Source organism: Lactuca virosa, chromosome 5, assembly GCF_052849685.1.
Source record: "Lactuca virosa cultivar CGN04683 chromosome 5, Lactuca_virosa_CGN04683_v6, whole genome shotgun sequence".
In the NCBI taxonomy this organism is placed as follows: Eukaryota; Viridiplantae; Streptophyta; class Magnoliopsida; order Asterales; family Asteraceae; genus Lactuca; species Lactuca virosa.
In genome coordinates this window covers 419,217,499-419,232,391 of record NC_136430.1, presented here as the reverse complement: position 1 = coordinate 419,232,391, position 14,893 = coordinate 419,217,499, and the positions used below count along the sequence as shown (strand labels likewise).

The 14,893-nt window shown below is 35.5% G+C and overlaps 1 protein-coding gene and 1 pseudogene across 1 annotated transcript; both read left to right on the top strand.

The window, feature by feature from the left end:
- The first annotated feature begins 1,675 nt into the window (after positions 1–1,675).
- Positions 1,676–5,872, top strand: LOC145112479 (putative disease resistance RPP13-like protein 1; annotated as a pseudogene).
- Positions 5,873–9,409: 3,537 nt separating this feature from the next.
- Positions 9,410–14,645, top strand: LOC145112478 (putative disease resistance protein RGA3). The gene is made up of 2 exons (XM_079048642.1): positions 9,410–13,476; positions 14,011–14,645. Exon 1 carries the CDS (start codon positions 9,486–9,488, stop codon positions 13,458–13,460), a length of 3,975 nt encoding a protein of 1,324 aa, XP_078904768.1. The 5' UTR covers positions 9,410–9,485; the 3' UTR covers positions 13,461–13,476; positions 14,011–14,645.
- Positions 14,646–14,893: the final 248 nt, after the last annotated feature.

Below are 14,893 nucleotides of genomic sequence, written 5' to 3'. Positions count from 1 at the left end.
TCGAGTCTTAATACTCACAAAATAGAAACAGGAATAAACATAATAAGATTTATAAGTTAATTTAGTTAAAACAAAATTGTATCAATGTGTAAAAAAGATAGAAGAAGCAAATGGGTTATCATGTTTACCGACTATTAGTCTTCTACAAATTTTTTACTCATTTGGTCCATCATGTTTATCGTGTGTAAATTAAATAAATTAAAATTGTATCAATGTGTAAAAAATTAAATAAAAATAAACAATTTTAAAAATAAATGAAGTTAAAACAAAATGAAAAAAGCCACTCAAACTAAGGTCTTGAAAACAAATATTCTAAAATTGGTAAACAAATACATAAGAATCGAAACTATAAAACTAAGAAAACAAGATGTTGACCATAAAATTCATCATGTTTTTAATACTTTAGATATCAATTGTGAAACTAATTTCCTCACACTCTCAAATATTTTCATGAACAAAAGAGCAAAGATGAACAATGGATACATACATATTAAAATGAAAAATCAAATAAAAATCAACAGTTTTGTTAAAATCAAGTTAATAAAATGGAAAAAAAAAGTCTTGGTCTTAAAAACCAAATATTAGATAAATTCAAAATTTGTAAGTAAATACATAATCAAAACTGTAAAAGTAAAACAGATAAAAAAAAGTTTTAGCCATAAATTCATAATCAACAAATAGAGTCAGACAACAAATTGATTAGAAGAATTTGAATCAAGTTAATCAAATTTAAAAAAAAAAAAAAACAATTCTATGTTTTGAAAACCAGATTTTCTAAAAACTCAAAATTAGTAAACAAATACATAATAGTAAGAATGATAAAACAAAGAAAACAAAATCTTAGCCATAAAATATGCATCGGCCTTCGAGTTGTGTACACTTTGAAAATATTTAATTTTTCTTTGGAAATGTGTTGTGTTTTTAGCGGGCTAAGTAAAATTCAACTATACAAGTCTTATAAATCGGTTCAAATATATATATATATATATATATATATATATATATATATATATATATATATATATTATCCAGTTCGATCCGGTCTAAAAAATGAAATGAAATCAATAACAAATGAATATTTTATATGAAATGGGGTCCATAGATTCATTTGAAAGACTTTCAAGCTGCGAAAGATCTTGCATGATGTGGCAAGATATTAGGTTGAGGGGTATTCTCACGCGTGAGAAGGGAATGAAAAATGCCAGATATTAGGTTGAGGGGTATTCTCACGCGTGAGAAGGGAATGAAAAAGGCCACGTCATTATTTTAACAATTCCACAGCCAACCCACTAGGTTGTAGAAATGATGTTCACTAGTGAAGTAGTAGTGAAGAAGAGAGATTGTAGAGAGAGGGATAGACACAAAGAAATGCTCCACCAATTACAACCATCGTCTTCTTCCGTAGCTGGTATCACGCCACAAAACACCCACCCATCTTTCGGCGGTGTTCACGCGTGACTTTCTATGTCACAGGACATCACGTCGTGGGGATGATGCACCATACCGCACAGCCTTATTTTTATGTGGCATTGCAAATTTAATTTGTAAGAGCCTATCGAGGTGCTCTTATATGCTATAAAAAATTACATTAATATAATAATAAAATATATAGATACAGACAGACTATATATTCAGCACATGGAGACTTTATCTATTAGTGTGGTAGGCTAGAAATCTTTTCTGTGTTTACACTCTACACTAGTACCAGCTACACAAACAAACGCAGTCAACTCTTTTGCTTCATTTGTGAAAGCGTGAATCGACTGAATTCTCATATCTACCCGATTCTCTAACCAAAACCTTTCTTTTCGTCCTCTGATGGCTGTTGCTGAAATCTTTATCGGCGCATTCAGCACAGTGCTGTTTGAGAAGCTGGCCTCTGCTGACTTGATCAGGCTGGCTCGATCTGCAGGAATCTATTCGGAGCTCTACAAATGGAACAATACCTTGTCCCAGATCCAAGCCGTTCTTGTTGATGCAGGCCAGAAGCACTTAAGAGAGAGATCTATTCAACTATGGCTGCACAAACTCCAGCATTTAGCTTACGACATAGACGATGTACTCGATGATTTGGCCACCGAAGCTATGCGCCGCCACTTGAATGAAGGAATTTATGCCACCACCAACACCAGCACTCGTAAGGTATTGAAAATCGTTCCAACATTTTGTTCTAATTTCCGTACCATTAAGTATGGCCGGAAAATGAGTTCTAAGCTCGATGAGATTACAACCAAATTGCATCGTCTTGTTGAGGAGAAAAACATTCTAGGGTTGATTAATAACGTTGAAAGGGGAAATAGAGAAAGTAGAAGATTGGAGGAAACTTCACTGGTTGATGAATCCAGAATTGTGGGTAGGGAAGGTGATAAAAGGATATTGCTCGATAAGTTGTTGGGGGATGAATCATGTAATGAAAATTTCAGCATCTTGTCCATAGTTGGTCTGGGAGGGATAGGGAAAACCACTCTTGCTCAAGTTTTATACAATGAAAAGAAAGTGAAGGATCACTTTGAACTCATGGCATGGGTTTGTGTTTCTGATGAGTTTGAAGTGTTCAATATCAGTAAGGCTATTTTTCAAGCAGTATGTGGGGGGAACCAAGATTTTGCCAATTTAGATCTTCTTCAGGTGGCTCTTACAGAAAAACTCTCAAAGAGAAGGTTTCTACTTGTTCTAGATGATGTATGGAATGAAAACTACAAGGAGTGGGAACTTCTCCAACGCCCTTTCGTGGTAGGGGCACCTGGAAGTAAAGTTATTGTCACAACAAGGAAGATCACTGTTGCATCAGTGATGGACTTTGTTCATGCTTACCCTCTCGAGCTTTTGTCAAATGAAGAAGCTCTTTCTTTATTTGCTCAACATGCATTAGGTAAACAAAACTTTGATTCACATCCAACCCTTAAGTCACATGGTGAAGGTATCATGAAGAAATATGGCGGATTGCCTTTGGCGTTGATAACCCTCTGGAGGGTTTTGCGAACCAAAACAAATGATGAAGAATGGGAGGAGTTGTTAGAATAGCGAGATATGGAGCTTACATAATGAAAGTAAGATTCTTCCTGCTTTAAGACTAAGCTACTATGATCTTCCTCCACGTTTGAAGCAAATGTTTGCATACTGCTCCTTATTCACCAAGGACTACCTGTTTGACAAGGATGAACTAGTCCTACTATGGATGGCAGAAGGGTTTTTGCACGAGTCAAATGGAAGCCAGTCAATGGAGAGTTTAGGTCGTGAGTGTTTTCAAGAGCTAGAGTCACGTTTGTTTTTTCAGCATTCAACTAACGATAGGTCACGATATACAATGCATGATCTGATAAATGACTTGGCCACAAGTGTTGCAGGAGAGTTTTTCTTTATGTTGGATGATAAGATAGATGTTTATGACCAGAAAGAAGCTTTAGAGAAGTTCCACCATCTTTCATTTGTTCGTCAAGGGTATGGAGTATACAGAAAGTTCAAGCCATTACAAAGAGCTAGACGCTTGCGCACTTTTCTAGCTTTGTCAGTAAACTTAGATGCTTGGCAAAGATTCTCTTTATCTAACATGGTTCTTGTCGAACTACTTCCCCAGCTACAGTTCCTAAGGGTGCTTAGCCTAGCTAGTTGTTTAATCACAGAGGTACCAGAATCAATTGGTAGTCTCAAGCATCTGCGGTACCTCAATTTTTGTAAAACTAACATCACATGTTTACCAGAACAAATTGGTGGCCTCTATAATCTACAAAGCTTATTGGTTTCTGGTTGTGCTAGGTTATCTAGCTTGCCAAACAGTTGTGTAAAGTTAATAAACCTGCGACATCTTGACATCAGTGATACTCCCATGTTGAACAAGATACCTTTAGGGATTGATGGGCTGACGAGTCTTCAAACACTTTCCAAAGTCATTATTGGCGGAGCTAATGGGTTCAAAATATCTGAGCTTAGGCGCCTATTGCATCTTCAGGGTCAACTTTCCATTAAGGGGCTACATAAAGTGATACATCCGATACATGCAAAAGAGGCCTGCTTACAGCAAAAGAAGGGTCTTCTTGATTTGGAGCTAGAGTGGGATGATGTCTTTGATGATTCCCGAATTGAAGATATTGAATATGAAGTACTTGAAGGGCTAAGGCTTTACGATAAGTTGAGAAGCCTCAAGATTATGAACTACATGGGAATGAAATTTCCTAATTGGGTAGGGGATCCCTCGTTTGTTTGTCTAACCCAACTCACACTACGCGGGTGTAAGAATTGTACGTATTTACCAACACTTGGACATCTTCAGTCACTTGAGTGTATCGAAAGCATGAATGGGTTGAAGAGACTGGGTTCCGAGTTACTTTGACCCATTAATTCTTGCCATAGTATTATTGCATTTCCATCACTCCAAGTTTTGGAATTCAAAGATCTGCAGGGGTGGGAGGTATGGTCGACTATTCGTGGTGACACAAAAGAAACTGCTGGATCGTTTCCTTGTCTCCGTAAGATTTCTATAACAAATTGTCCGAAACTAGCAGTTTTTGCAATCCAATCAATACCATCACTTGAGGTTTTATATATACGGGGTTGTTCTGTAGCGGTGTTAACAAACATGGCTTTTGTATCTTCATCAATTCTTCGATTGACATTGGTGAATATTAAAGGACTTACTCAACTACATGGAGAAGTTTTACAACATCTTGGGGCAGTTGAATATCTATCTATCAAAGAGTGTGATGAGCTTAGATACTTATGGGAATCAAAGTTGGAGGCATGCAAGAGTCTCGTTAGTTTATGGGATTTGAAAGTAGATTCTTATGAAAAGTTGGTATCAGAGGCAGAGGAAGAGGTTAATTTGGGGATTGGCTTGAAATCTATTAGAGATGTGGTTCTTTACAATTGTCCAAGGCTAGATATTTACAATTGTTCAAATAGTATCGAGAAGTTGTTGATATCTAATTGTCATTCAGTTACATCCTTGACCTTCCCAACAGTGCACAACCTCCCATTCACTCTAAAGATTCTTGACATTACATCATCTGGTAAGCTAGAGATGAGTTGGCTTCTCAATAACTTCTTGTCATCACTTGAATCTCTTTCCCTTGATAACATCCCAAATTTGATGTCATTCCCTGAAGGATGCTTAGTTCATCTCACCAGATTGACAATTTGTGGTTGTGATAACATAGAATCCATTCCAGACAACGGTCTTGGTTTTCTTCCCCATCTTTGCCTAACATATATTCATATCGCTAACTGCAAGAATCTAAAGTCATTTCCTCATCAACATTTACAAAGCCTCACATATTTGGAGGAGTTATGGATGAGTGATTGTCCAAGTATGGACTACTCCTTTCCTTGTGGCTTGTGGCCTTCTAATCTAAGTACCCTTGTAATAGGGGGCTTAAAGAAGCCGATGTCAGAGTGGGGGGTGCAAAATTTCCCAACCTCACTTGTGAAGCTATGGTTAGGTGGCAAAAGCTCAAGGTTGGTTTCATTTGCCAAGGCAGAAGAAGATGTGAGGAGTAGAAGCAATAGAAATACTAGTTTTCTTCTACCATCATCTCTGACTTTTCTACAGATTCGTGACTTTGTGGAGTTGGAATCACTTTCAGAGGGCTTACAACACCTCACGTGCCTTAAAGAACTTTTTTATTCAGTCATGCATGAAGCTTTGAGATCTGCCAGTGACATTGCTTCCCTTTCTTTCACGTTTGGTGGTGAGGTCTTGCCCGAAATTGGTAAAAAAGTGTCGGAATAGAAAAGGCGACTACTGGCCTATCATCTCCCCAATACCTTCCCTTCATTTGTATGATTGATAGATAATGTTAGGTATTCCTTTCCTTGCATTGAACTTCTTTGAAAATTAATATCTCCATTGTTTACATGTATTGATTTTGTTTATAGATATCATGCATCCTTAGATAAGTACTAAAATTCAGGTTATTACTTTAAATGAAATTAGTAATTTTGTAAAACCACTGATGATGTCTTGTGCATTTTGTATGCCTTTTTGAAATTTATGGTCATAGCATGTCAATTTTAGGTGTTACGTATGTCCCTTGGATTTGTCTTTATGGTTCCAAAAGCCAACCCTTTACTTCATTGGAAGAATAAGACTTATTTATTTGAAAAGTCAAACCCAAAACAAAGAAGATAATATACACATACACGGATACACACAGAGTCTAGATCTCACAGCCATTAATAATCACAAAATAGAAACATGGGTAAACATCATGAGTTTAATACGTTAATTTAGTTAGGAACAATGTATATCAAAATAAGAACAATAATCTTGCTACAGTTCAAGAATATGAAGGTGTTTTACTGATTTAATGTACTTGAGTGAATCATAACAAAAAATCAAGATAGTTGAAGTGCCATTTACAAATCTGATGATAAGAGAGCAGGTTGTTTGAGCCATTGTGCAGTATGTTTCAACAATAAATAGCGCGGCTACGTCCTGCTAGAAAATAAAAATATTTGTTTTATAGAACTCAATAAACACACACTCTCGTTGAAAGTTGAAACTATTCATCTCGTTCAAAAAGAGGAACATGTTTTGTTCATATAGGGACCGGTGTAGATGACAAATCTTGGTACTAATACTAAAGTATATATGAATTGTATGTTAACATGAAAATACGAATGTCTATTGGAAAATTAACACCAAGAGCTCTTCATTATACCGAACAATTCCGCAATATCCATCCTAGACTTATTACTTGTGAGAGAACTTGAGAGTTCAGTGGAAGCTATAGTTATGTTGTTGACTATCATACATGAACTAAAAAAAACTTATGTAAGCTATTGTTTTTGACTGATCAAGTAGGTCTAGTTGTATGCAGACAAGATCAATGTAAAACTACCTACCTATTCTTAGCATAGAGTTGACGGATAATTTGTTTTTTCAATCTTGGTGTACAATTTTTGAATAAAGATTTAGAGACTGTGATGGGATTTTGACCTTGCTATACACAGCTTTAAATTTTAATTTTATTTTGAAATTGCTTTACAATTTTAAGAACATAATTTGATGTTGTTGTGCAATCTAAAATAGAGGCGAAATGGTAATTTTATCTTCAGCACAACCATTTAAACGTCTGACCAAACATGTTTTCATACAGAAATAGATTTATTTAGAGCCTCTGAATCATTCTGAGACTGCCAAACAACCGCTAAAATGGATGAGCACCCGTTGACTATTATGTCAACATAATGTAAATGAGAGTATCATAAATCTAGGTTCACTGTAGAATTGAAATGATTGGTAAGCCAACTCGAGTTGGATGAAAAACAAAAACAAATATTTTTATATTGTTATGAATAATTGAATTAAGAGGATGATGAGTGATGGAAGAAGCAATTGGGTTATCATCTTTGCAATATTTATCAAATGCATAAATTATAAGCCTACTAATAAAAACTAATGGAATTAATATCACCGAGTATCAACTAGCTATTGACTTTTTTACTCATTTCGTCCATAATTGTTTCTTATGTAGTTTAGATAATTAAAATTGTATATATTTTTCAATTTTTAAAATCAGCCACTATACAAAAATTAGAGGAGTAAACAGGTTATGTCGTACTCAAGGTTTAAAAGTAAGGAAAAATGCCTTGAGGACTAAGGATGAGACACGAAAAAATATAATTATAAAATACTATATAAGTTAACATAAAGTATAAAAGTCAACTTAAAATGTTGAAATTAAATGCAAGTTATAATAGCTATAACATAAAAAAGTAATAAATGTAGAAATGAAATGGAAACCAATAATATTTTATTACCTTTTTTAGTTACACCTAATAAAAAAGCATAAACTCTAATTTATGTTGTTTCTAAGAAAAGAAAAAAAAAGTAAATATTAGGGCAAGTGAAAGGGAGTTACTTTTGTTAGTAGGTAAAATTTTTTTATTTAAAGTCAGTCTGCCTTGGTTCATTGTAGGCCGTCTTATTTAGTTGAGGCATCGGCCTCCAATTCATATTTGATTTCCAACTCCCTCGTCTTGAGGTGTACACCTTAAATCAGGTTATTTGAGGGCCGTCACACTCTGTCTTGCCCGCCTTAGGCCTTCGTGTTTAATTAAGACGTCCTTAATCATGTCATATGAGGGCTATTTCATATGTGATTTCCAACTCCTTTGCCTTAAGGCGTATGCCTGAGACGTGACATTTCTCAAACTAGTTTTGTTCATGTAGTGCTGATATGACATTCATATGAATTTTTTCTTATTATTATTAATTTACTCTTAATTCATTAAATTTAAATCTAAAACTCATCAAATATTATGAAGGTTTGATGGACATCGCGGAAGTTTGTTGATTTGGAGTATATTTATTTATGTTTAGAATACAAACCTTTAGTTTTTTAAATATTTTTCATGATTCATCATTAAACTATTAAGTTGTTTAAGATCTATTATTTTGATACGTTGAAAATTTAAATATTAATATTAAATTAAAATAATATAAAGAATATTATAGGTTATACAAAAATTAAATTAATATAATTAATGAAGTATATAAATATAGGAGAAATTTGCTAATTTAGCCAAAAAAAAAATGCTAATGACTTTGTAAAAAAAAAGCATAAAGTAGCCATCCAAATCGCAGATGGCAAGGGTCTATCTGCGCTTTTGTCTAGCCATCTGCTATTTGGTGGTGTCTATCTGCGATTTGGTGAGTCCACCTGATATTTCATCCTCATCCATCGCTATTTGCTCCAAGCTATAAAAAGATTTTTTTAGAAAATTTTCACCAAATCGCAGATGGGTGTGCCCCATCTACGATATGTTTTACATCCTATCTGTGATTTGTCGGTGTAATTTTTTGTAAATACTTAGTTGATGACGAATTTGTTAAGGTTACTACGAAATCTAATAGTGTTGACTATGAATCCGTACAACTTACGAGATTTTAGATAAAAATTAGCAAAAAAATCTTAACTTCGTCTATCGTTCTTATTCAGAGAGTATGAGAATATGAGAGAGTTTTTTCTTTGTAACAACAAAAATAAGTTTTTTTTTTAAAAAAAAAAAGGGTATTTATACTTCAACAGAGCAGATCGCAAATGGGCTAGAACAAAATCACAGATGAACTTTCATATGCGAATGTACAAGTCATAGACATACAAAACGTGCTTTTGTGCGTTAATGGGTAGTACATTTGGACTTACAAATTCGCTGATGATACTAATTGTCTGCGATTTCTATGGTTATTTAACTTATTTTGCATAATTTGCTAATTTTTAACAAATTTTTACAAATTAATTAGCTTGGGCTAAATTTACAAATTTCTCTAAACATAGATAGACTATATATATTGCACATGTGGATTTTATGGTGTAGTGTGGTAGGCAAGAAATCTTTTGTGTGTCTACAGTCTATTTGTCTACACCACACAAACAAACACAGTCAACTCTTTTGCTTCATTTGTGAAAGTGTGAATTCTCATAACTACCCGACTCTGAAACCAAAATCCCCAAAAATTAAACAATCTTTCTTTTAGTCCTCTAATGGCTGTTGCTGAAATCTTTATAGGCGCATTTATCACAGTGCTGTTTGAGAAGCTGGCCTCTGCTGACTTGATCAGGTTGGCTCGATCTGCAGGAATCTATTCCGAGCTCCACAAATGGAACAACACCTTGTCTCAGATCCAAGCTGTGCTTGTTGATGCAGGCCAGAAACACTTAAGAGAGAGATCTGTTCAACTATGGCTGCACAAACTCCAGCATTTAGCTTACGACATAGACGACGTCCTCGATGATTTGGCCACCGAAGCTATGCGCCGCCACTTGAATGAAGAAACTTATGCCACCACCAGCACCAACTCTTGTAAGGTACTGAAGATCGTTCCAACTTGTTGTACTAATTTCACTCCTCGTACAATTAAGTATGGCCGGAAAATGAGTTCTAAGCTCGATGTGATTACAACCAAATTGCATCATCTTGTTGAGGAGAAAAACATTCTAGGGTTGGTTAATAACGTTGAAAGGGGAAATAGAGAAAGTAGAAGATTGGAGGAAACTTCACTGGTTGATGAATCCAGAATTGTGGGTAGGGAAGGTGATAAAAGGGTATTGCTCGATAAGTTGTTGGGGGATGAATCATGTAATGAAAATTTCAGCATCTTGTCCATAGTTGGTCTGGGAGGGATAGGGAAAACCACTCTTGCTCAAGTTTTATACAATGAAAAGAAAGTGAAGGATCACTTTGAACTCATGGCATGGGTTTGTGTTTCTGATGAGTTTGAAGTGTTCAATATCAGCAAAGCTGTTTTTCAAGCTGTAGGTGGAGGGAACCAAGATTTTGCCAATCTAGATCTGCTTCAGGTGGCCCTTACAGAAAAACTCTCAAAGAGAAGGTTTCTACTTGTTCTAGACGATGTATGGAATGAAAACTACAAGGAGTGGGAACTTCTCCAACGCCCTTTCGTGGTAGGGGCACCTGGAAGTAAAGTTATTGTCACAACAAGGAAGACCACTGTTGCATCAGTGATGGACTCTGTTCATGCCTACCCTCTCGAGCTTTTGTCAAATGAAGAAGCTCTTTCCTTATTTGCTCAACATGCATTAGGTAAACAAAACTTCGATTCACATCCAACACTTAAATTGCATGGTGAAGGTATCATGAAGAAATGTGGTGGATTGCCTTTGGCTTTGATAACCCTCGGGAGGGTTTTGCGGACCAAAACAAATGATGAAGAATGGGAGGAGTTGTTGAATAGTGAGATATGGAGCTTACATAATGAAAGTAAGATTCTTCCTGCTCTAAGACTAAGCTACTATGATCTTCCTCCACGTTTGAAGCAGATGTTTGCATACTGCTCCTTATTCCCCAAGGACTACCTGTTTGACAAGGATGAACTAGTCCTACTGTGGATGGCAGAAGGGTTTTTGCACGAATTAAATGGAAGCAAGTCAATGGAGAGTTTAGGTCGTGAATGTTTTCAAGAGCTAGAGTCAAGGTCGTTTTTTCAGCATTCAACTAACGATAGGTCACGATATACAATGCATGATCTGATAAATGACTTGGCCACAAGTGTTGCAGGAGAGTTTTTCTTTATGTTGGATGATAAGATGGATGATTATGACCAGATTGAAGCTTTGGAGAAGTTCCACCATCTTTCATATATTCAAAGATATGGAGTATACAGAAAGTTCAAGGCATTGCAAAGAGCTAGACGCTTGCGAACTTTCTTAGCATTGTCAGTAAGGTTTTTATATTCCTGGCAAAGATCCTCCTTATCTAACAAGGTTCTTGTAGAACTAATTCCCCAACTAAAGTTCCTAAGGGTGCTAAGCCTAGCTAATTATTCAATCAAAGAGATACCAGAATCCATTGGAGGTCTCAAGCATTTGAGGTACCTCAATTTTTCCAAAACCTACATCACATGTTTACCAGAACAAGTCGGTGACCTTTATAACCTACAAAGCTTGTTGGTTACTGGTTGTCATTTGTTATCTAGCTTGCCAGATAGCTGTGTAAAGTTAATAAACCTACGGCATCTAGACATTAGTGACACGCCACAGTTGACCAAGATGCCCTTGGGGATTGGTGCATTGACAAGTCTACAAACTTTATCCAAAATCATCATTGGAGAAGCAAACGGGTTCAAAATATCCGAGCTTAAAGGGCTAATGCATCTTCAAGGTCAAATTTCAATTACGGGGCTGCACAAAGTGTTCAATGCAATACATGCAAAAGAAGTCAACTTACAGCAAAAGAAGGGGATTCGTGATTTGGAGATGGAGTGGAGTGATGTCTTTGATGATTCCCGGAATGAAAATATTGAATATGAAGTTCTTGAAGGGCTAAGGCCTTATGAGAAGTTGAGAAGCTTGAAGATTTTAAACTACATGGGAATGAAATTTCCTAATTGGGTTGGGGATCCCTCGTTTGTCTGCTTAACACAACTTACACTACGTGGGTGTAAAAGTTGTACGTATTTACCAACACTTGGACATCTACAATCACTTGAGAAGTTGTTTCTTGAAAGCATGAATGGGTTGCAAAGACTGGATTCCGAGTTTCTTCGGCCTATTAATTCTCATGACTTTGGATTTCCATCACTTCAAGTTTTGGAATTTAGAGATATGCAAGGCTGGGAGATATGGTCAACCAATGGTGGTGACAAAGATGTATCATTTCCTTGTCTTTGTGAGATTTCTATCATAAATTGTCCAAAACTAGCTGAAGTGGCAATTGACCTGATACCTTCACTTGAGGTTTTACATATAGAGGAATGTTCTGTATCGGTGTTAAGAAGCTTAGTTGGTGTGTCTTCGTCATTTCTAGAATTGTCATTGAAGAATATCAAAGGACTTACTCAACTACATGGAGAAGTTTTAAAGCACCTTGGGTCACTTGAACATCTGTATGTCACGAGGTGTGATGAGCTTAGATACTTGTGGGAATCAGAGTCAGAGGCATGCAAGATTCTTGTGAGTTTATGGGATTTGAGAGTAAAATTCTGCAAAAACTTGGTATCATTGGGAAAGAATGAGGTGAATTTGGATTCGGATTCGGGGATTTGCCTTGAATCTGTTAGAAAAGTGGAACTTTTCAATTGTCCAAAACTCAAGAGTTACAATTGTCCAAATGGTATCCAAAACTTGGATATATACGGTTGTCGTTCAATTACATCTTTGACTTTCCCAACACTGCAAGATCTCCCATCTACTTTAAAGATTCTTAGCATTTGCTATTTTGATAATTTTGAGGCAAATTGTCTTCTCAACAAGTTTTTGTCATCACTCGGGTATCTTTCAATTGCTAGGGTTCCGAATCTCTCTTCTTTTCCCGAAGGTTGTTTAGTTCATCTCACTAAACTGATAATTCGTGGTTGTGATAACATAGAATCCATTCCAGAAAAAGGTTTTGGTTTTCTTCCCCTTTTTTGCCTCAGATACCTCGAGATCAATTCCTGCAAGAATCTCAAGTCATTTCCTCATGAGCATTTGCAAAATCTCACATCTTTGGAAGAGCTGTGGATACGAGATTGTCCAAATATAGACTACACCTTCCCTTGTGTTTTGTGGCCTCCTAATCTAACTACCCTCACAATAGGAGGATTAAAGAAGCCCATGTCGGAGTGGGGCCCACAAAATTTCCCGACCTCACTTGTTAAACTCAGTTTATATGGCAAGAATTCGGGAGTTGTTCCATTTGCAAAGTCAGAAGAAGATGTAAGAAATAGGAATAATACAACTTCATCATCATTTGTTGTTCCACCATCTTTAACTTTATTACAAATCCATGGTTTTATGGAGTTGGAATCGGTTTTGGAGGAGTTACATCACCTGACCTGCCTTGAAGAACTTCTTATTCGATCCTGCCCGAAACTTAGAGATCTGCCCGAGATGCTGCTGCCTAAACTTTCACGTTTGTGGGTGGATTCTTCTTCACTGGAATTGAGAAAAAAATGTGGTGGTAGAAAAGCCAAGTATTGGCCTGTTGTCTCCCAAATCCCTGACCTTGATGTGGGTTGATTATATTACATCACAGGTATGTTTTCTTGGAAATGTTAATTTTATTAATTAGAGTAAATTTGAAGAAATGGTCCTTGTCTTATAGTGAAAATTACAAGTTTAGTCAAAATTGTCATCTTGTTATATGATTGATCCTTGTGGTTTCATATTGTTGTACTTTTGGTCCTTTTGACTATCACCATTATACCTTTTTGTTGTGAGGTAATAAGTTTCTGATTTTCAGATTTATATAATTTAAACCTACCACATGAGTCTGTATCGAAAACTAGTTTTCTTGAATCTTGCACAATATTAATTCCCATGGCATGAAGTGAGACGCATGCCTAAAATTCAGATGAGAATGCGAGAAATAAAGATTAGGGACTCTAAACCATTAAAAACCTTGATGGACATTTCAGAATTTTCTTATTTTTGTATTAGTTTGGATTCTATGTGATTTTTGGGCAAATGGTATTTACATTTTTTTATATATATAATTATCTGAAGGTATGAAATGATTGTGTTTCTGAATAAGCAATAAGTTTTGTTGACATTAATTAATTGGGTGCAGTAATACCAAGCAGAGGAAAGAAAGTTTAAATGCAGAACAGGATCCATTCTTTTTGAAAGCTGTTTGATAACCACCATTCATTTTCGGTCGTTATTTGCAGCAGGCAAGGAATTCTTGAGGGTATATATAATATATGACATTTAAACTCATACTAGATTATTCGTTTGACATGCCCCATTCCATATGAAATTGTAGTTCTCGTAGTGGTATAGCGTTTTTTTATCCTAGTCCTTTGTGAAAAATAGTCTTTGGTTGACAACTTTGTTTATTATTAAATGTTGTAATAGAAAGAAATAAATGTATGTAAGTATATGTTGTTATTTCTTGCATTAAGTCTTAAATACAATGTTTGATGGGAACACTTGGTTTGAGTATCTAGTATACAAGATACACCTCGACATGGCAAAGCAAAGGACGAGGGACCAAATTAATTGGTTTTTAGAATTTGTAATGATTCGTAATAGGAAAAGATGTATTTTGACTTCAAAAAAAAAAAAACAAATTGTGTTTTTAGATGCGAGATTTTCAAATGTTGTTTATAGATTTATATATATACATCATGAGGTGAAAACCGCAAATAAAATTCACGAATGATGTATGTTATTTAAGTTATGATACAATTCCATGTTTTTTTACAGTCTCCATTTGTGACACATTGTATTATACATTGAATTTGTAAAGCCACCTCAATCTTATCATCAAAATTCAAAATAGCGCTAGAAGTATTTTTCATTCTTTCTTTTTTCATTGAATAAATTGCTGATTGAATAAAAAGTAAAAACAGGCTTGTTAGTATGTGGGGTCTGGTCTTCACTTCAAGAGCTTCAAGAGAATGACTGATTCAAGCATTAAAATTATCAAATAAAAGTCCTTGTAAAACAAG

Bases quoted from the DNA above. Each gene is read 5' to 3' on its own strand.
- LOC145112478 (XM_079048642.1), top strand. From the start codon at position 9,486: ATGGCTGTTGCTGAAATCTTTATAGGCGCATTTATCACAGTGCTGTTT.